The sequence below is a fragment of the Anomalospiza imberbis genome, chromosome 5 (genome assembly GCF_031753505.1).
Source record: "Anomalospiza imberbis isolate Cuckoo-Finch-1a 21T00152 chromosome 5, ASM3175350v1, whole genome shotgun sequence".
Lineage (NCBI taxonomy): Eukaryota > Metazoa > Chordata > Aves > Passeriformes > Viduidae > Anomalospiza > Anomalospiza imberbis.
In genome coordinates, this window is record NC_089685.1 from 56,239,527 (window position 1) to 56,260,129 (window position 20,603).

General features: G+C 37.3%; 1 protein-coding gene and 2 long non-coding RNA genes across 6 annotated transcripts in view; 2 read left to right on the top strand and 1 right to left on the bottom strand.

Annotated features, from left to right (window-relative positions):
* Positions 1-300: 300 nt before the first annotated feature.
* LOC137474423 (uncharacterized) lies at positions 301-2,611 on the bottom strand. Its single transcript, XR_010999349.1, has 3 exons — positions 2,434-2,611; positions 2,096-2,230; positions 301-502 (listed from the first exon to the last, which is right to left on the bottom strand). It is a non-coding gene; the product is annotated as an uncharacterized lncRNA (long non-coding RNA).
* A 23-nt stretch (positions 2,612-2,634) lies between these two features.
* On the top strand, positions 2,635-16,064 carry LOC137474426 (uncharacterized). The gene is made up of 3 exons (XR_010999352.1): positions 2,635-2,803; positions 6,445-6,477; positions 15,876-16,064. It is a non-coding gene; the product is annotated as an uncharacterized lncRNA (long non-coding RNA).
* A 2,025-nt stretch (positions 16,065-18,089) lies between these two features.
* MYBPC1 (myosin binding protein C1) overlaps positions 18,090-20,603 on the top strand; it is a 37,131-nt gene continuing 34,617 nt past the window's right edge. For 3 of the 4 annotated variants that reach the window (XM_068190982.1, XM_068190984.1, XM_068190981.1), the window contains exons 1-3: positions 18,091-18,939; positions 19,477-19,625; positions 19,983-20,100. In XM_068190982.1, the coding sequence (XP_068047083.1) occupies positions 18,801-18,939; positions 19,477-19,625; positions 19,983-20,100 (406 nt within the window). In that variant the 5' untranslated portion in view covers positions 18,091-18,800. Of the gene's footprint in view, positions 18,940-19,476; positions 19,626-19,982; positions 20,101-20,603 lie in introns of all 4 variants that reach the window. The other variant, XM_068190983.1, reaches the window with a different exon arrangement.

Consider the following 20,603-nt stretch of genomic DNA (forward strand, 5'->3'; position numbering starts at 1 on the left):
GGCAGCTTTCTAGATCCCTGTTACAGTACACATGAAATTTTGAGGCTGAAGAAGAAGATACTTAGAAGATTATAGACATACAAACATATATTTTATTAAATTACTTTTGTTCAAGGTCATGGTTACAGTGTTCTTTAGAGATTAATTCCTGTGTGAAAGCATAAGAAATGAGTGGAAGCTTACATATAGTCAGGTTTGTTTTAACAGCGTCATTTCAGAAAAGTGGAAACCACAAGGAAAACACTGTAAATAAGCCATGATTGTTTTATGCATTTCTATAACTATGAATGAACTGTGAAGGAAAAATCTGGAGTCAACAATTACACTGCAGCTCTTCATGTGGATCTGTAAACTACTTCTTTGGTGTCTAGTCCCTTCCACAGAATTCCCTATTACCAGACTTTTGTTCCAATTGTTCATTCAGTTTTTCAGCCCTCAAGTCAGGGAACATTGTCACACTTAGCATGTGACAGTTTGATTGGCTCTGGTGGCCCATGACATCCTTTACAATCGAGAGCATTTAGATTAGTCCTGGAATGGGACTACTCTCAGTGAGTTTTCATGCTGGGACTAGTTATTATCCTTAGGCTTGTTTGGGTTTTTTGAATTTTAATCATATGCCAAACTAAATTTTTAAGCAAACTCTTTGTTAATTTTCCTTCTTCTTCAGTCTCTACCTAAACATGCGTCTCTGGACTGTGACACTTTCAGCTGTTGGAATATAAAATAACTTAATCTTCAGTGAACATGCTGATTTGTTCACTTTGTTACAATAAGAGGGAATATTTAACAGAAGGTTGCTGTTTTCACCTTTAAACACTGTCACAAGTCAAACCCAGCAGTTTGTCTTGTACAATCCATCACTAGAAGTGGAAACAGAAACTAGAAATACATTATAAATGTATCAGTTTGGCTCTATCACACTATTGGCCACAATAATAGTCATTTGGCCAGCCAACTGAGCACCAATAAGACACCAGAGCTTATTTACTTCAGTCCTTTAGAACAAATCTGCTTTCAGGATTTAGGACCAATGTCTGTTTAGAATAGTTTCTCTAGGTGTATTTTAAAAATAACAATGTCCATGGACATTCATAAAATAAGGTAATGATTTCAGCTGGTATTGTAGTTTCTTGCTTCTGCTCATACTGGGAATTGTCTGTGGAAGTTGCACACAAATCAGATCGTTTCTCAGTGGAGAACAGGCTCATGAGGCACCAGGCAGACCCTGTGTGCTTGACTGTGCTCAGATTTTGCATGATAAGCATTCTTCTCTTTTTTCTTTTTAATTAATAATAATTGTATTTACTTCAATTTAAGTCCAATTGAATGCACTTTTATTGATTATAAATAACTTTGAACCAAGTCCTCTCTTTTCCAGCTTGTTTTCTGGGGTCTGTTAACAGTACTGTTTCCCAATGAAATGCTCCTCAGGTTCTGGTAATCTCTATAGCTTGTTGAGTAAATTCCTGTCTCCCAAAATTTGAGGCTATGGCTTTTACCCACATCACTGATGCCACTGTAATTTGGCTGAAGTGTCACAAAAAATTGTCCAACCATTTTGAGCTGTTTCTCTTCTTCAGAACATCTTTTTTTTTTTTTCTGGGAATATAAGGAATGAGAGGAAAAAGCTTCACTGCTTTTGTCTGCTGCTGATCTGGACATGAGGTGTGTCAAGCAACTGTTCCACATCCTTAATCCTTCTCTGGCCACCTATTTCAGTGGAACATCTACCTCAGAGAATGCCTGCTGCCACAAGGACGGTTCTCATGTCCTGCTGGGGCTGAGCACAGGGGACAATCCTCACACATGACAACTGCACAAGGGCTGGGGTGAGTCCTGCTCTCTCCCCAAACCAACATTTTGTCTGTTTTTGTCTGACTAGCAGAGTCAGCACTTTAGGAATGCCTACGTAACAGTTATATTGGTCTGATCCCTCGAGGCTGGGTCCACAAGATGAATCCACCTACTTAAATCTGGCACAAGTTGATGGTGAAAGGTCTTTGTGACAAAAAGCATTTAGTGACTATCCTCATGTTGTTTGACATATGAGATTCTCTTTAATATGTTGCTGTTGCAAAGACAGATATCATACCTGTGTCCATGATGGTGCAGCCACAATCCTGCTTTCCTTTCCAGGTAAATGTGGGAATAAGTCCTCTGCTCAGACTGGGTGAGATCCTGAATCTCTTGGATATTCTTTGCTGGGTTGTAACTGATCTGTATAGAACTGCAGGGAGAAATGAATGCAGGAGACTTTCCTCCTCCTTCCTGTGAATGTTCCAGCCCAATGACAGTGAAATGCTATTCTTAGGCTTTCTGCAAGCCCTGATTTAATGCTCAAGGTCATTTCCTTTACTTACCTAAGGTAAAAAAACCCAAAAAACCACCCACTACTCATTTGCCAAAATGACTGAAAGTTCTTAAGCGTACCCAAAACAAAGCTGGTCATGAGTACAGAGCTGAATGATGGACAGGCTTATCCAGCCAGACCTCATTCCTAGTAATGCTTGCTGACAGGTTGTAGTTCTTGAATGCTCTGAACTGCAGGTCTCCAGGATACTTTGCTTTCAGCACAGCAGTAGAGCAGGACCTGGAGACTGTTTTAGAACCATCATCATGTCTCATTATGATTGCACTCCAGTGTGAAAGGTAATATATGTGATGTCAGGGAGTTTCTGTGTTTTGTGCTGCCAGAAAAGCCAGTGGAAGTGGGAATCCAGAGCCCTTGAGAACTGGCCACCACACACAAACTGACATCCCTATGTCAGTTCCCTGCCAAAGCTGCTTCTGGCTGTTGCAGGTCAGATGCCAGTGCAATCAGAACTAAAATGGAATTGAAATTTTAAATAATGACAGCCTCAATTTAACATGGTTCTGAAATATTTTCATAATTTTAGCACATCAGTTAATATCATGGAATTTTAAGCTAAATTATCTATATACACAGCAAGCGATTTTAAGTCTTATTTATCTGAAAAACTGAACATTATAAATATGGAAAAGAGATGGAAAATTGTTGGTAATGGGTCAAGTTGCATCTCCTGCTGATTTTCAAGTGTGTATGTGTGCGTATATAATTATAAATTACAAATAAGAGTGTCTTGGCTCTAAGTGCTCATATCCTGTGTCAAACTGGATCCTGAATGCATCTCATGACATGGCTGAGGCATGAAAGCATTTCTGGAGATGTTATCTAAGTGACAGTTGTGCTTTCATTTATTTGCTAACTACAATTAATACAATATCTTTTCTGAGTAGCCATGTAGAGAGGACTGCTGAGTTCATTCCTGTCCTTGCTGTAGAATTACATCTGGCCAGGTGCATTACCAGTTTCAGAGCCAATGACTAACCCAAGGTCTGTGTTTAGCACAACACAACCCACTGAAATACAACATTCTCGGTTCTCAAATAAAGAACTGCAAAGAAGAGACCTTTTGTTTCAGAAACTCTGAACCAGAAGTTAACTTTATTTGTTCTGTAGAACATGCACTTGACATTATGGTGTCAATTCAGTGGTAACTGGACCCTCAACAACCTCTTTTCCCTTTAGCTCAAGAGGAATGATTGCAACCACAGTGCAGTGAACTGCACTTCTCCAAAGGGATTGAGGATTGCGTGCTGGAGACTTTCTCCACCAGCAGTGCCCTGACAATGCCTGGACAGAGCACCATATTAGGCAACAGGCCGTGGGGAATGGCATGTGGGGACTCCAGGGAGCATGCCTCCTAGGGAAGGAGCACAACCGTAAGCTGCTGGTTGAGTACAGAGCCCTGTCCTGGCTGACAAGCCTGTTGCAGAGGTCAGCCAGAGAGGGCTATCATTCTTTGGGGAGGTGGAAACAACTCAGGGCTATTAATGGTTATTTTCCTGGCTGTTCTCAGGAATGGAACTGTAAGCCAGGCATGACCATGAAAGGGGTTGCACATGGCCAAAAGATTAGGTTGAAGTATCTCCTGTGTCTCTGCCACCCACAGGGCCTGAAACTTCCCCCTTTTTTCTTCCCACATTATACTTCAGGTCTCTCCTTTAAGCTCCATTCTTGCCTCAGTTTTCTTAGCAGTAATCGGAACAGCCTTGAATTATGGTTTAGGAAACAAACCACTCACTTCTTGGTCTGGCTTCAGTCATCGTCCCATCACACAATTGCAGAATAGCTGAGGTTGGAAAGGACCTTTGGAGATGGACCTTTGGAGATAGTCTAGTCCAAGCTCTCTGCCAGGAGCAGGGTCCAATAGAGTAGGTTGCCTGTGAGAGTGCTCGGGTTTTGAATGTCTCCTTTTGTAGTCTGCATGCATGAGACAAGGTTTAGACTATAATAATAATGTTTCAGGTCTGGTCTGTGCCGTAGACTTTGGCTAACATCTGTGCTGGGTGATGCAGGACTTGTAAGATGTGTGGCTGCTGGGCAGCATTACAGTGTAGGTGAAGTCACAGAATATCTCTCAAAACAAAGGAAAAATTCAAGGCAAATCCCTCAAAAGTCTCATAAGCCTTTCATCTGAGAGTGGAAAGTGCTATATTTGTTGAGTTTTTAATTATAAGTTTGTAACTCTTACTGGTGAGCCAGGGAGGATTTTCTAATCCAGTGTTCATAAGAATAGTTCCTGTTTCTAGCTATTAAATTTCACAAGGAAAATTATACAATCAATAATTTCCTGCTATTACTTTTCCATGCAAGAAACATACTTCCATGCCACAATGATGTCCAGCAGAAACAGTGGGAAATATCATGGTACCAAAGCAAATAGGTTCCAAGACATACTCTTTGTGGTACAACTTCCATGTTTTCATATAATTTTTTTTTTCATATTTTTCTAGGCTGCAAAATAAAATTCAGTATGTCAGTAATTAGACCAGAAAAAAAATTGCTGTGAACCTATGTAAAGATATTTCATTATTTTCACACTCTGTTTGTTGGTCTTTATTGCACTTCCTTCCACTCTGTGTGGTGGGTGCTGTTATCAGAACATACAACTCAAGCTCTTTCCTTGTAGCAAGGGATTTTCTTTGGAACCTCTGCAAGGATTTGCTGCTGTATCTGTGTATGTGACTGGAAGTTCCTAAACCACATCAAATTCACACACTCAGCTTAAAATTATATTTGCACTAAAAATATTCCTCCCTTTTAAACATTAAATGGATTTATTAGGAATGAGAATTGTGTTTTAGTTATATCAAGAACCATGTAAAGGAATAGGCTTCCCAGCATTTCTATGTGATGGAGATTGAAATTTTTTTCCTGAATCTGACATGAGGTGGGGTCCCAAGGGTTAATGTCCATAACATGACAAAGGTTAGTAAAAGACATCTACTCTTACAGTTCAGGGTTTCAAACCTTTAAATCTTTGCTTTTTATAAATAGTTAAACTGTAAGTCAATGCTAGTGTCAAAAATATTGCTGTTTTCAATCTGTCTAGACTCCTAAAGCTTTTAAATGTTGAAAATAAGCTTCCTTTTCTGCTTTAAAAATATATTTTAGCTAGTCAATTTGTTCTTATGTTTTTTAGATTGGAGAACATGTAGTACCAAAAGGATAACATTTAAATAGGATTGAAAGCCTGGTTTCTGTATCACACATTGGAAAGGGAAGTGATTCACATTAAAAATCATCACTGAAAGAAAGAAAGAAAACCCAAACATACTGCAGGTCCTACTCAGATGAGCTAAACTGTGGTGGTTTTTGTTTTTACTTTGTGCTTGCACTGAACATTGAACTCTAGATCTAAATGTGTGGTTGCAAATGAGATGAATGTCTCTGGATTCACTCTGAGTAATTCCCTTTAATTAATGGATCCATTACACTTCACAGTTAAAATCATATCTGATATTATTTCAGTTGGTGGAAATTTTGCTTAATTTTGCACATGAGTGAGAGACCTTATCACTCTAAAACTACCTGAAAGGAAGCTGTAGACAGGTAGAGCTCAGTCTCTTCTCCCAAATAACAAGTGGTAGCACAAGAGGAAATGGCCTCAAATTGCACCAGGGGAGGTTGAGATGGGATATTAGGAAAAATGTCATCACTGGAAGGGTTGTTGAGCATTGGAACAGGCTGCCTAGAGAACTGCCCTCAGCATCCCTGCAGGAATTTTAAAGATGTGTAGATGTGGTTCTTGGGGATATGGTTTAGTGTGGCTTGGCAGTGTTGGGTTGGACTCAATGATATTAAAAATCTTTTCCAACCTAAATGATTCTATGTTTTTATGAATATTATCTATCTCCACACTAAACAATTTCACTAACTTCTCTTTGCAGAACAAGAGCTTTAGATCTCTGACCTTGTCACTCTGAAATTGTCATTTGCATGTGTGAAAGCAAAATAAATTTCACAACTGCATTTAAATATTAAATAACTCAAAGCCAACAAATGTATACCAAATGTATGAAAAATATTTGCTTGTATTTGAAGCTCAATATCTGTCTTCTTTCCTCATTTTTCAGAAACTGAAAATGAAAGTGCACCGCCACCTCCAGGTTAGTGTAAAAAATGCTGATTTGAGCTGTGCCACTAACACCAGTTGCATGAGACTAGATACTGCATAGCCATAATATGGTTTGTGTTCATTTTCTCTTTGAAAATAAGAGGACAGTAAGAAAAGTAAAAAAGCCTGCCCAAGTAAGATATCCTCACTTCACTTTGCCCAAATACTGATTTTTCAGACTCAGTTTTTGTTTGTGAGTGACTAGTTGTTTGCCTCATATTGCACATGTCCTTCAGAATACAGGTAAATCATGGTTACTTAAATAATGTGGATAAATTATGCTGTCCTCTTTGATACTGGGCAGCATCTAATTACCAAAATACTCCCTTTCATTTCACCTCTAAAGTACACTGTGAATGAAATTGAATCAAGCATGGGATTAATTTCACTTCATTGTAGCCCTTTGAAAATTATGTGCCATGTCTAAGTAGTTCAAAAGCTCCATCTCTGACCAGTGGATCACATCCTGGGTCGTACATGATCATCAATGGGCATTTCCCAGGTATCCTATCTAAAATGTCACTAGATATCCATCCACGTGCAGGCAATTGCCCTGAGGAGTCAGATTGATTGTCTAGAATGGAGTGGCTGAGTTGCAGGAAGACAAAGTTAGGTGAGGTGAAACCCACTCCTAAGGATGGGGCTTCAGGTAAAGCTGCAACTTTGCAAAGAACAAGAGTTCTCTTTAGTGGGAGCTGGAAAGATGGGCAAGCCTTTGCCTTGTGCCATTGAGTACCTTCAGTTATTTTCTCAGATAATGTAGATATATAATGTAGATATATCTATATATATATATATCTAGATAGATAATGTTGATATATGATACATATATCTACAATATGTATGTCTAATTTAACCCTTTGGTGAGTATTATTCTCTGTATAGTGACCTAAACAGCAATTCCAAACAGAACAAATGCCCTACAAGTGTTAAATCTGCCTTTACTCACTGTCTTGATAACTGGCATTTTACAAGCCTGATCCAAGATGTCTTTGTTTCAACAATGCACACTTTGATTAAAAAAATGACAAAGGTATCATTTGCCACAAGGAGTTTCATGGTTAAATTATCCACATATTATTTTTATGTGATGAACTCTTTCATATTGCATATATTTGTAAGGAAAGTTAATTGGTTTTTAATTAATGATATTTTACTCAACCATAAAATTTGTACAGTTAATATTAAACTAATTAATTTCACCCTTAGGGTCTTACCTGATATACTTTGTACTTGAATTCATGTTTTTAATCAATCTTAACTTTCAAGTAGAATAAAAATGAGAAACAGCTTTTTATATGCAGAAAAGAATAGCATCTTTGAAGCATTACATTAAAAATACCTATTAACATTTCCAAAAAATTACCATCTTCCTTTCTATTTAAAAGAATAGGGTTAAATACAAAATCACTTCTATAGCCTCCATTCTTTTCTCCTTACCTGTTTTTCTTCTGAAAAATAAGTAGGGTGTCATTAGGCCATTACGTTAGGCACAGACCAAACTGGGATATTTCTAAGCTGGACATGTCAGCTTAGAAATATCCCAGTCCTGGCTTCCTTCTCACTTCTGGCTTCCTTCTGCCTGACTCAAGATGCTGTCATCTTGGATTGTCAAGTGCTAATTCACAAAGAGGGAAGTTGGTCTCAAGATTACAAATTTTGTAACTTAAAAATAGTTTATTGGACGTAACCAAGCATCTTGAACTGCACCAGGAAATTTTTGGGAAGTCATTGTAAGAGGTCTTTCCAGATCTCAATGTCAAGGCACAACTGTGGAGCACTTTGACTGATGAAGTTTTCAAATAATATGTAGACATGCTACCATCTGCCAAGATCAGTGACATCTCCTGATCCTAACTGGGATCCTGATTTCTAACTGGGAAAAAGAAAGTGTTGCTTTTGCAAAATTCCCATTAAAAAGGAACATCTGGCCAAGATGGACAACCTGATGACTGGAGCTTGGGAATTTAGGAAATCCCGACAGAAGCATCCATGAGTCTGTCACACTACCAGAATGGAGTTTCCTTTTTAAGTTTCAGCTTTAATTTTCATAGTTACTGTGGCTGCACACATGTGAACAAGAAATCAGGATAATCAGAGTATCTACTGGCTCTTGCAGATGTTTTCTCCACGATAAAAAATTATCTTAATTCCATCCTGACAATGTTAGTCTATTGACAAGCACCCAAAGCCATGTTCTGTCAGGCAGTTGACAGGTAAGTTTGCCACAGAAAGCCATTATTCACGGGCATTAGGATATTGAGTGTTTATACCTTGAAGACAGCTCACTTCACATGATTTGACAAGATTCTAGATTGAATGAAGTAGGAAACCAAAACCAAACCAAAAGGAAACCAAAAATTTTATAGGAATCCTATCAAATCCTGAAATAGAGGAAGTGTGGAAATTGCTGTTTTGTTTAAAGCACAGTCTAAGTTTTCTCATAGAGATGAGGTCAAAAATAATTCACATTCATCTGCTTGGAGTAGAGGACAGGCTGGCAGTTCTGCTCAAGAAAACTAAATACAAGTAGTCTTGGCAAGACCATGTTGATAATGATGAAGATGATGATAAAGAATTAAAGAATATCCTCAATACTCTCTCTGTACTTTTTCTTAAGGATCAACTGAGTGGCAGTAACTCCTGTCTGATCCAATTTCTTTCCAATTAACAGTGATATGTAACTAATTTCAAAAGCTTTTGCAAATTAGCCCAAGAAAAAGAGACTAACAACTGCTGCTTCTAAAAACCCAGCTTTTTTTTTTTCCCACCGAGTCCAGGAACATCAATCTTGCATGACTTGTTCAAAACATAGAAATTGAGAAATTGCATTGATATGCACAGGTTGTAAAATGTTTTATGGGATTGCAACTGTATATTACATATACACATAAATCAATCATTAATGTTGTTTTTCCAATGCTAGCAGAACCTGCATTTTTAATGCTGTATAAGTCTTTCTTTTTACTTTAAGATCCTCTCAAAACTATACTTGTACTTCCTACACAGAACAAAAAACACCAAAGGAGGGTGGAAATGAAAAGGGTAAAGGTAAGTCTGAAACCATACTTTAAAAATGGGCAGTAAAGAAAACTAAATGCTGTTCTGATGCTGGATTGTTTGAGCTTTAATTTGGAAGTTTGGTGCTAAATTTCAGAAGTGTGATATGAGGCTTCCTAGATCCTTTTTCTGCATGATGTAGCCAGCCCAAGGAAATTATGATACTCGTGAATATCTTCAAAAATCCTGCAAACCAGACTGATACTTTAGCAATAATATTTATACTGACAGTTCAATTAATGGATCAAATTACAAGTGATTTGCATGAACAGAAAGCTGTGTTTAAATGAGCCTGGCTGTTGCCCCTGACCAAGCTTGCTAAAACTCAGATGCTGTGCACATTTGTTGCTTTTAAATAAAGTAGAAAATGTCCTACTGTCATTCCAAGCTGTTTCTGTTCTACCACAGAAACTTGATATTTTACCTTTCAGAAAGCCCCATAGATTTTTTTTCATCTGAAGTTAAAAATCTCACATTCATTTTTCAGTTCTCATTGGGAGCCCAGCAGATGAGCTCTTTATGGGTTCTGAAAAGTGTGTTTGAGGACTGTCTGCTGGGAACAAATAGATAACTGTTCCACCAGCAATGTGTGCAAAAATCAGCTCCAGTTTTAATACATATTTTTGTGCTGCTGAGATTAGATTCTAGCTCTGTTGTCAATTCTGGTTAGGAGGATACGTTTTGAGGGAACTGGGCCAAATTCTCCTGCTTTTTGTAGGAGTCCTGCCAAAATAGAAATCAAACATCCCATCAGGTTATTTTGAAAAGGATAATCTCTTTTTTTAAACTTAATTCTGATCAAAGGCTAAAGCAGACCAAGATATGCTTACAACTGATGCAATGCTTGCTTTTCATCTGGCATGGTTATGCTTTTTCATGGCAAATCAAGAAATGGCTTGCTTGAAAATGTATTCTGGCTTTTGGCATCTTCCAAACAAAATCCTCTCTTTTAGACAGACTGGATGCATACTTGATACTTGCAGATTTATTTGGCAAAGGCATGCATGGCTATTTTTCTCAGCAGAGTCAAAATACAAACACTAAGAATGTGTGATTCAAGTACCCTTTTGAAAATAAGAATGCTGAACCAGGCTTCAGTGCATGCTATTTTGCCAGTTATCCTTGCATTGAGCAATTATTTTGACACACAAAATTTTGTGTGAGTAATCAAATCTGTCAACTTGGTAATGAAAATGTAATTCAGAAATAATTTGCATGCCTAATGATAGGAAAAGATATGAAAATCTTGCCTCAAGCTATTCCAACAGTTAGTTCTGCTTGCTTTAATTTGGATATGAGAAAAATGTTTGTTCCCAAACCGAACATGAATGGTGATTTCCTCACTGCTTACAAGCCTACATTTCACTGAATAAAAATTAAAACATGGTAGGTAACTTATCCAAAACTCCTATTATCTTCTTATACATTATTATGTTTCTGTTTTGAATTTAGTGAAGGAGACAAGTATTTTCTAGGAGGAAAAATGTTCCTCGTAAGAGAAACCTTTCAGTGACAGGAGGATTTTACTACCAAAAAATATTGTTTGGATCCTCCTATGGAGAATTTTCCCAGTTTCAGCTCATTGCGGTAGCTGTTGCCTCCGTAAAGATTCCAATGAAAGTCTGAATATTAATAGATAGGTGACCTTCTGCCATGCTCCAGTGAAACTGTCACCTCTGCAAAGCAGAATAGATGCCATTGCCAGACAGTCAGTAGTAATATTTCTAAAAATTAGTTACAGTGCAGTTGTTCCTATCAGCTCTTGTTTTATTGCAGAATATCACCAAATAAGGGAAAATGTGTTTTCAAACGTGTTCCTTCAGGCTTGTGTACCAGGAAAAGAAAATCTTTATAATGGTGAGCAAAATTCACAAAAAGGGAACAGGTTCCATTCTTCCAGCCTGTCCAAAATCATTTGCACTTGAAAATGAACAGTTCAGCAAGGAAATTATGACAGAACAAGCTGGATGTTAGCTGTTATATAAGCTGTATGTAAAAGGCTTTCTGCAGCTTCAGAAGTAGCAGATTTGGGTACTTCCCTGAATGGAAACAAAATGGGAAACATTTCGTATCTGAATTCCACAGCAGTTATGCAATACTTGTGTGCCAGCAGCTGTGACCTGTTTGCTGATAATTTCTGAGATAGACTGTAGACACTGTAGGAACCTGAAATGGGACTGTGCTGGAACCTGACATCTAGGAAAGAAATCTTGATAGTCCATGTAAATCCCATAGTCCATCATTTTCACCTCATCCTTAGAAAATATGAACAACAGACGTTAGGAAGATAGAGTATAACTATCTGTGTGTCTGTTTTACTGTTCTATTTCTTTTTAGTACTTATTGTCTGTGTGAAATTACATATTTATATTCCTTTGTGTTCACTGTAAAGTTATGAAATGAAAAACAGTGTGGTAAATTCTTTGTATCTCATGGTTATTTTTCTGTAAATTAGTCACTCAGAGCAGTAAACATAAAATTTTCTTTCATAAAATAAACCAGTTTTAAAAGATCTATAATAATGTTATAAAAATTCAGGATATATGTGAACATCCATTTTATTTTCAGAGAAAAAGTGAATCAGCACAAATCCTCCAAATTTACTACATTGTCTTATATTCATTAAATTTAAATGCTTGTGTCTTTGTTTTTAATTTTAGTATTATCTTACAGATCCTATGTGTTATAATTTTGTTCCCACTTGCTGGAATAATAGTAAAATTTTAATATCAATTTGCTCATTCCTTTTTTTAGGTCCCATTCAGCCATTCAGAAAGCTACTAAAATTTCTGTATATTTTACTGATACCTTTCCTCTAGGTTTCTTCCAACCATCTACTAAAATGTTCATTGCATGTGTCATCCTTGTATTGTCCCAGGTTTCACTTATTCATTCATCTCCCTACTAAAACTTCCCCTCTGTGGGTATGTACTTCATTTACCATTTCCAAAGTGCCAAGTCCCCTTGGTGGGACTGCTGGACTCCCTTTGAAAATCAGATTGGTAATTGTAGTCAACTAAATTGGAAACTCTCGGTCTTGCTGTACTCTGTAATTTCAGCATAAACAGTAGAATAGAAAAATTAAATAATATACATTTAATAGGTTTTTTACATTTCTGCACAATGTTAAGTTTGGCAACAATGCAGCCAACGGCAGAATATCAGCTTCCATTTTGTGTGGAATGTTTCAGATCAGGGGAAAGGAAGTCTAAAATTCTTGATACCAGAAGCTAATATATACATCAGTAATTACTTTATTTTGGACATATATTTCTACATTTGCTGAGCCAGCAGTTGGAAATTTTAATGTTAAGGTTACACTAAGTGTGTTTAGATTAGCTTCTGTGGAGATATGGAGAGTTCTTTCATCCAATAAGAATCTATTCTGATATAGCTCAATCTGCTCCACACTTAATGTTATCATTGAGAAACAAGGAAAAGAAACATAAATGCCCCCTATATGTTAATGAGAGTGTGCCACAGACAAAGATTAAAGATTTCCATGGAGTAATGCATCTTATCAACCTACTGTCAAATGAATCAATTGATTTCTCCATACCAAACTCTTGTCATGCAACAGATTGAAAAATATATTTAATTAAAAGTTTACTTGCAGAAGATAAGGGTAGTGAATTAATGATCATAGTTCCACTGAGAATATTTTTGTTATCTTCAAATAGACTTTATTTTAGCATAAGCAATCATTCATCACAGAAACAGAATTGGCTATAGCAGCTGAACAAATAGTCAGTCCATTCTGTCCTAGAAGCCTGAGATAGAAGGAGTGATGGATTGATAATTACCCATTTATCAAAACAATCCCTCCAGCACACACTGTTTTCATACTCTTTCCATTTCTAAAACATTCAATTGGGCTTTCATCCTTATACTTCTGACATGTTTGTTTGTTTCCTTTGTCTTTGATGTTAACATTTTGTTTGAAAAATTAGAGATTACCCTGGAGAAACTCGAGCAATCCCCCTGCACAACTAATAATTTTTTTGGGGTTTTTTAGTTTTTCAAATGATTAAATGAATGAGAAACCTGAGTGGTCCTTTCATAACTTGATTATCGTACATCATCATGTAAGATTCAGCACATCAGATGTTTTATGCTGGTGTTAATTATTTTTTTAAGTCAAATGGCTCTTTGAGCCATCATCAATCACAATGGCAACACTGACTAAAAGAGCTGAAACTACACTCAATGCTTTCATGAAATACGGAGAAATATTTGCAGTGGAAGCACATAGCCTCGCATCCATTTAGTTGCTAATGCAGTAGTTAAAACATCTGACATGACTTTATCATTATTGTGCTTTTACTGAAAATCAACATTTTCAACAGCTGCTTATGGCCTTGGATGATGCAGGTCATGAGAACTCTTCCATTATTCTCTTTTTTTTTTTTTTTTTTCCTTCTATCAATAAGAAAAGATATTTGCAAGATAACACATTAATCCTTCATGTGTAGGCATACTTTTTACAACTTATCCTCCTCCCAAGGGATCTTTAAAATAAAGTTTGATGAATCATTAAAAAGGAATGAGTAAAACGTTATGGTGAAGTAGACAAATTCCATTAACAGACTTTTAATTAGCATTCAGTGGTTAAGCAAACCCAAAAGTTCAATATTGCCAGTGTTTATGAAAATGAAACTATATTTCATATGTGCTTTTGTCATAGTTATGACATTTATCCTTGAAAAAAATATAGATAAATTATAACTTTAAGGTCAAAATCTAAGGATAACTTCAGATTTAAAATTTCATTATGGAAACACAAATACAAGATATTAAAAAATCCAACCCCCAAAACTACTATCTTTAAAAATGTGGGTTAATATTTTTCCAACGTTGTTCTTGTTTAACTCCATTTTGAAGTGTTCTACAGATTATTTTCTGATCCTGTATAAAAACATGTTATCTTCATGTAACTTATATATTAAATCCAAAATATATCTAGTTTATTTTTATCTTTTAAAGGATATTTTGGTTATTTTCTTACTTTTTTACCATTAGGCTTTAAGACACTAAGACCTTTTTGCTTATTTTTTTCAAAGCTGATCTTTGAGATTTCTAGTCAACATCTAAAATTCAAAGAGACTCTTGTAAAGATGGTCTTTACCTTATTCTGGTTTTCTAATAATCATGATTACAGTATTTCTATTTAATGCCAGTTTCATGTTTTTCTCAGGATTTTAATTTTTATAAATATAAGCCTCAATGTGGCAAGCACATTTCTCTCTGTCAGGATTTTTATAAAGGTGCACAGAGAGAAGTGAAAGAGAAAACAATTTCTATTTCTGCTTCTTGTTTTTCTCTTGTGGAATGTGTTTGGAGAATCGTTTACCTAGAGCGAATGCCTGGTTGGATCATGGTGGATTTTTGGGCCTGATGGCCAGTCGGATCCACCTGTGTCTGGACTCTGGAGTACAGGGTCACGAGTTGCGGGGGGAGTTAGATATGATAGTTAGAGAGAGTAGCATGTAGTTTTTAGTATCCTCTTTTATATAGTATATTAATGTATCATAGCATAATTATAATAAAGAAATCATTCAGCCTTCTGAAATAAGTCAGACATCATCATTCTTCCCATTGGGTTCGCCGACATCTACAACACCTCAACATATTCTATATGATTACACATTTTAAAATACCTGAGTAACAATTGTTTGTAGTGATTTAATATCTCATGACAGTCAACTTTTAGTGTGATCAAAAGGAAAATCCAGCATGGTGATAATAGTTCTTTCCTTATTTAAAATTATTCGCCTGTTAGTATGAGGAAAAACTGAGTTGCGTATTCCTTGCACTTTAAATTAATATTATAGTATAGAAATTACAAAGTATAAATAGAGGGGACTAGTTTTAACTTTTTCATATCTTGATTTAATAATGTTGAATGCATATGTGGTGCACATTTTAATTGCAGACGTGGTCATCAGAGAAATGACATCTTCCTCAGGTTAGATATGTGATTCTCCTTCATTTCATTGTGGCTTTCTTATTGTAATTACTGTGGATTACATCTCTAACAAACAGAATCACTCTGCAGCTCTCATATAAACTCATGATTTAATCATAGATCACAGTCCACATCTCATTTTGTTTTTTACTTGCTTGAAACATCAAGGTTTACCATTTCAGCTACTGAATTGTGCAAAGCTTTCCTCATCAGTTTGAATCTTCCATTGTGAATGCTCCTGAATATTGCAATTTATTTCCCTTTCTTTTGCAGGTTTTACATTTTCATGTAGTTGTTTTAAAGCAGACGATCGCCTGTGCTTTCAGTTTCTTCATATGCTTTTTCATTTGTATTTCTTTTCACAGATGAAGATGACACCTCAGTTAGTACTCCACCAGCAGGTTAGGACTGTGATAATGCTTTCAGTGTGTATGTATGTATGTATTTTTCTCTTGAATATTAATGAAGAAAGAGTCCAAACCAGCAGACTGAACTCAAAAGATATGACTTAGAAAAATTTTTAAAGTGCCCTATATTCTATTAATCTCTGTTCAGAAGTACAAGACCCTTATATCAGTTAAGTCCCTTTCCAGTCCTGTCTTGAGGTCTTTAGTAGATCTCCCAGTGGAAGGTAAAATATTGGTTAGTAGATCCAAAAGCAACTCCAAATAAATAAGTATACTGTTTAAATAATCAAAATACTGTCCCTCAGACAAATATTGAGGAATGGAAATTCCTCTGTTACCTAAAACTACACAAGTCATAGAAAAAATATCAGCCTTATGTAACCTTTCTAAAGAAACTCTTCAACAGAATTAAACTAATTTAGATTTTCTAGAGAAAAGTGGGGAAGATTTCTGGGGGTTTTTCTTAGGTGTTCATTTTTTTTTCTGGTATTCAAGTAGTTCCTCATGGATATGGTCCCAAATATTTAGTATAAACTTCTTGTATGAAGAATAAATGTTCTTAAAATCCCAGTGATCTGAGGTCAGTTAAGCTGTGATCTCTGAGCTGGTGTCATCTAAATTGCTCTTCCCTTTCAGATGGGATGTCTAAGCCAGCAGAAAGAAAAGATTCAGGTGAGACCTCCTGAGAAACATGACAAAACACTCCCAAAATTACACAATAAAAATACTGTTTAGACCTTATCTTTAAAAGATAATACTTTATTTTCATTGTTTAGACAGCAACAAACTATAGCTGTTGAAGTATCAAAGTACCAGAGCAAATGGGTTTCTAGCAGCTAAACCAGGAGTGAGAGGAGGCTGTGCTGCACAGAACAGGACATGTATTCGACACATACATACATACCTATCTATCTATATATGTTTCTGTATAGATAGATACATAGCTGTTCCATTCCTCCTCAGCCTACAGGAATTCCATTCCTACATTCAGCCTCACCCCAATCCCACACACAGGTCCCAGAAGATTGTAGGAGAATGGCTTCTTCTCACACCTCAAAGGACGGTGGGGAAAACTTAGCAAAATCATCATAACCTCTTTCTTCCTACCCTGGCAGGTAACGCACACTGCACCCACTCTCGTGGTTTCAGGATTTGCAGCCTCTGGAACAAAATGAGCAGCTGGTACTTCAACCATGGTTATGGAGCTGGCATAGCCGCCTATGCCAGCCCGCGTCAAACCCACCTCTCTTTGTTTAATAGATAGGAAAGCGTTAATAACTAGAGGTGATGATAATATTTAGATGTTCCTTTATGTGGTACCAAATTAATGACTGTGTAAGCTTTTTTCCATTTATTAATATCCTTTTTCCATTTCACCCCATGGCATATTAGGTTTGTTGCTGCATGTGACCAGATCCTGTGCTATCATCACTTCATCCTCTTCCCACCAATAATCTTCACTTGTTCTCATGTTGTTTCCATATATTGCCATGTTAGAGTGGTATAATCTAAACATTTAGATTATGGAGAGTATATATAGATATGTATCTATATATATTTGCATTCATTTATGTCTGTGTAAATCATTTCATGTAAGTGTGTATATATGTGTACATACATGTGTGTATATACGTGAATGTCTTTACCTGTGAGAAATATTGTACAAGCAGACACATACAGAGGTGCTAGGCACACCACCCGCAATTGATTGATACACAAAGACTTTATGGCAAAGCATTTTGATACCTTTTTAAAAGTCATAATAAACTTTCAGATAATAAAACAAATTTGTTTCCACTTTCCCATGGCTGCCATGAGCTGTCTTGCATTTGTGGGTGGTAGAAATTTTCATGAGTTGAAAAGTTTCCTACAGCAGTAATCACCACATATCAGAAAGACTATTCTGAACCCTGACTTTAATTAGTTTCCCCTCTGTACTGGCAATAACTCCTCAAAAAACGGACCTGTGGTATTTGAACTGCAGATTGGAATATGAGACATGAGCTTTGCCTCTTTGCAGAAAGTGGGCAGAAAACAGACAGGCATTCACTGCCTTTCTCTCCTTGTACTTTCTGCAAGGAATCAGCTTTGACCATGGTTTTACACAAGATGTAATGGCATAGCACAAAGCCAGGGCTGTCCAGATAAACAGAGACCAGAAACACACAGCTGTCCTGTACAGTGCTCTGCCCTGGGAAGAGCACTCATTTGCTTCTTCTCTCAGTACTCTTGCTCCTTTTCACTTCCAAAGTCCCAGTTTCCAGAAGAGAAGCTGCTGTGTCTGAATATATTTCACAATCATTTCCATCTGAAAAACTTCTTTTTCCATAAAATATCTCATAAAATTCACAAGGCAGGACATGGTATTGACAGGTCCCCAAATTCTCTGTCATGGCAGAAAAGAAGAACGTTCAGAAGTGAGCTTCATTCCTGCCCTACTTTGCAGACATAGAGGAAAAACCAGCTTGTACAATGGAGTTAGTTTGGGTTGAGAGAGATCCACTGAAACTGTGCATCAGATGTAGGGATTTTTGTGCTTCTAGCTGTTTGTGTTTTCAGAACCTCCATCTCTTCTGAAAAACAAAGAGCTGATTTTGTGCATCACCTCTGTAAAGCCCTCATGGTTGAATGCTGGTGCCCTTCAAGTTGCTCAGTGCCCATCCTGGCTGGTCAGGTTCCCCTCTCTTCCTCCCTAGTTTTATTTTTTATCACCACAGAGGTAGTGCTCTTGCAGGAACTGCACACAATGTGACAGTCAAGCAATGGATGTCAGTGTGAACAAAAGCTTACATGCCTTTCAGGATATCTGAAGAGAAAGGTGCTAGGGCTAGAGAGTTTAGGAAGTTCAGGTAAGTGTACTTTGGAGGGAGTTCACACCCTCAGATGATTGATATTTCCCCCTCTCTCTGCATCTCAGTATGGTCTCTTGGAGAAGGAGCTCCAGAAGAGTCAGAAAAACGCGATGACTCCCAAAGATCCACTTTATTCATCGAGAAACCTCAGAGTGGGACAGTGAGTGTTGGTAAGTGCCTAGGAACAAAACCAAAAGCCACTCCCAGAGACAGAGGCTGAGCTGGGAATGGAGTGTGCGGATTCTGTGGCACTCAGGTTCTGCCCTCAGCTGCAAGTACTGCCGCTGGTTTTAGCTGGATGTGAACCCCACTCTGAAGGCAAAAGCACTGTATTCAGAGAAGCAAACCCCAATTGTTTAATTCAAGACAAGCTCAAAATTTAATAATTTACAAAGCATAATATTAAGAGTTACAGTTTCTGGGGAAGAAAGCTGGTTATTTTGATGCTGTTGGCTGTACTGTTATTGATATATCAAGAAGATCAAGCAGATCAAGCTCAAGCTATCAAGCAGAAAGTTTCCAGGCCCAAAATCACTAACCTCTGTACCACTGCAGTATTTTCACAGCCTGTGTGACTCCATCTGACTCAATTTTGTGGTAGAACACACGGCAGCTGAATGGAGCAGAAGTGAAAGGAACTTGTAGAGATGCAACTGACCAACCACATGCCCCTCAACAGCTGCATTATTCTTTTCTCTTTCTGAAAGGTGGGAATATTACATTTATAGCCAAAGTAGAAGCCAAAGATCTTCTCCGAAAGCCAAATGTTAAGTGGTTTAAAGGAAAATGGATGGATCTGGCCAGTAAAGCGGGGAAGCACCTGCAGCTGAAGGAGTCCTTCGAGCGTCACACTAAGGTGTGTCTTCACTTTTTCCTTCTTATGGGGCAGAGCTCCAAAGAGAGCTTAAAGACCAGTTTAAGACAACAGGTAGAAGTTCAAGAGCAGTGGAGTCTAACCCTGGCTTCTCCACACAGATTTCAGGGTGATCTCTGACTCTCTGCAGAAGCAGATTTTCTGCTCTCCTAGCTCAGGACAAGTAATGGTGGGGGAATCGAAATTTTCTGATGCCATTTCTGGGTTCCAGTTTCTTTTTAGAGCCCATTATTTGAGTTGCTCCTTTTTTCTGGTGCATGTCTGAAAGACTCATGTTTTAACTTCTGCTTTGTGCACATGCATTCTCCACATTAACGAATGACTATGCTTGATTTTTAGATTCATACATTTGAGATGCAGATCATCAAAGCTAAGGAAAACTATGCAGGGAACTATCGCTGTGAAGTGTCTTACAAGGACAAATTTGATAGCTGCTCTTTTGACCTTGAAGTCACCGGTAAGGTTCCATTGGTATCTATAAAGATTTGTAAGGTTTTCTTTCTTTTTTTTTAATTTGAAATGACACTTCATTTTGTTCAGAGCCTTTAAATGAAATAATACTTAAAGTGAACATTTTTATCATAGAGATGAGAGAATTTTCTTGCATCTGTAATTTATTGTCTAAATGAACACTGGAATAGATACCATGTGAGACATTTACCCAAAAATTAGAAAAAATGGAAGGTAAGACTAATATTGAACTCAAATCAGACTCTGGCACACAAAACCCAGGGCTTTGTGTGTGTGCTTAGAGGTCAGCAAGGTGGGGGGACTAGCCTGGCTCCGTCCATTCACTGTCTGTGGATCAGAACCATTTAATCTGATCCAGGCTGTCCCAAAGGGGTAATTCACACAAGGGGGATTCCTCCTTGCCCTGACAATATATGTGAGTCTGCAGCTTTAGAGGAGATGACTTTGTCTCCTTCCTCTGATGCTGAGCCTACTGAGAGAGCGCAAGAT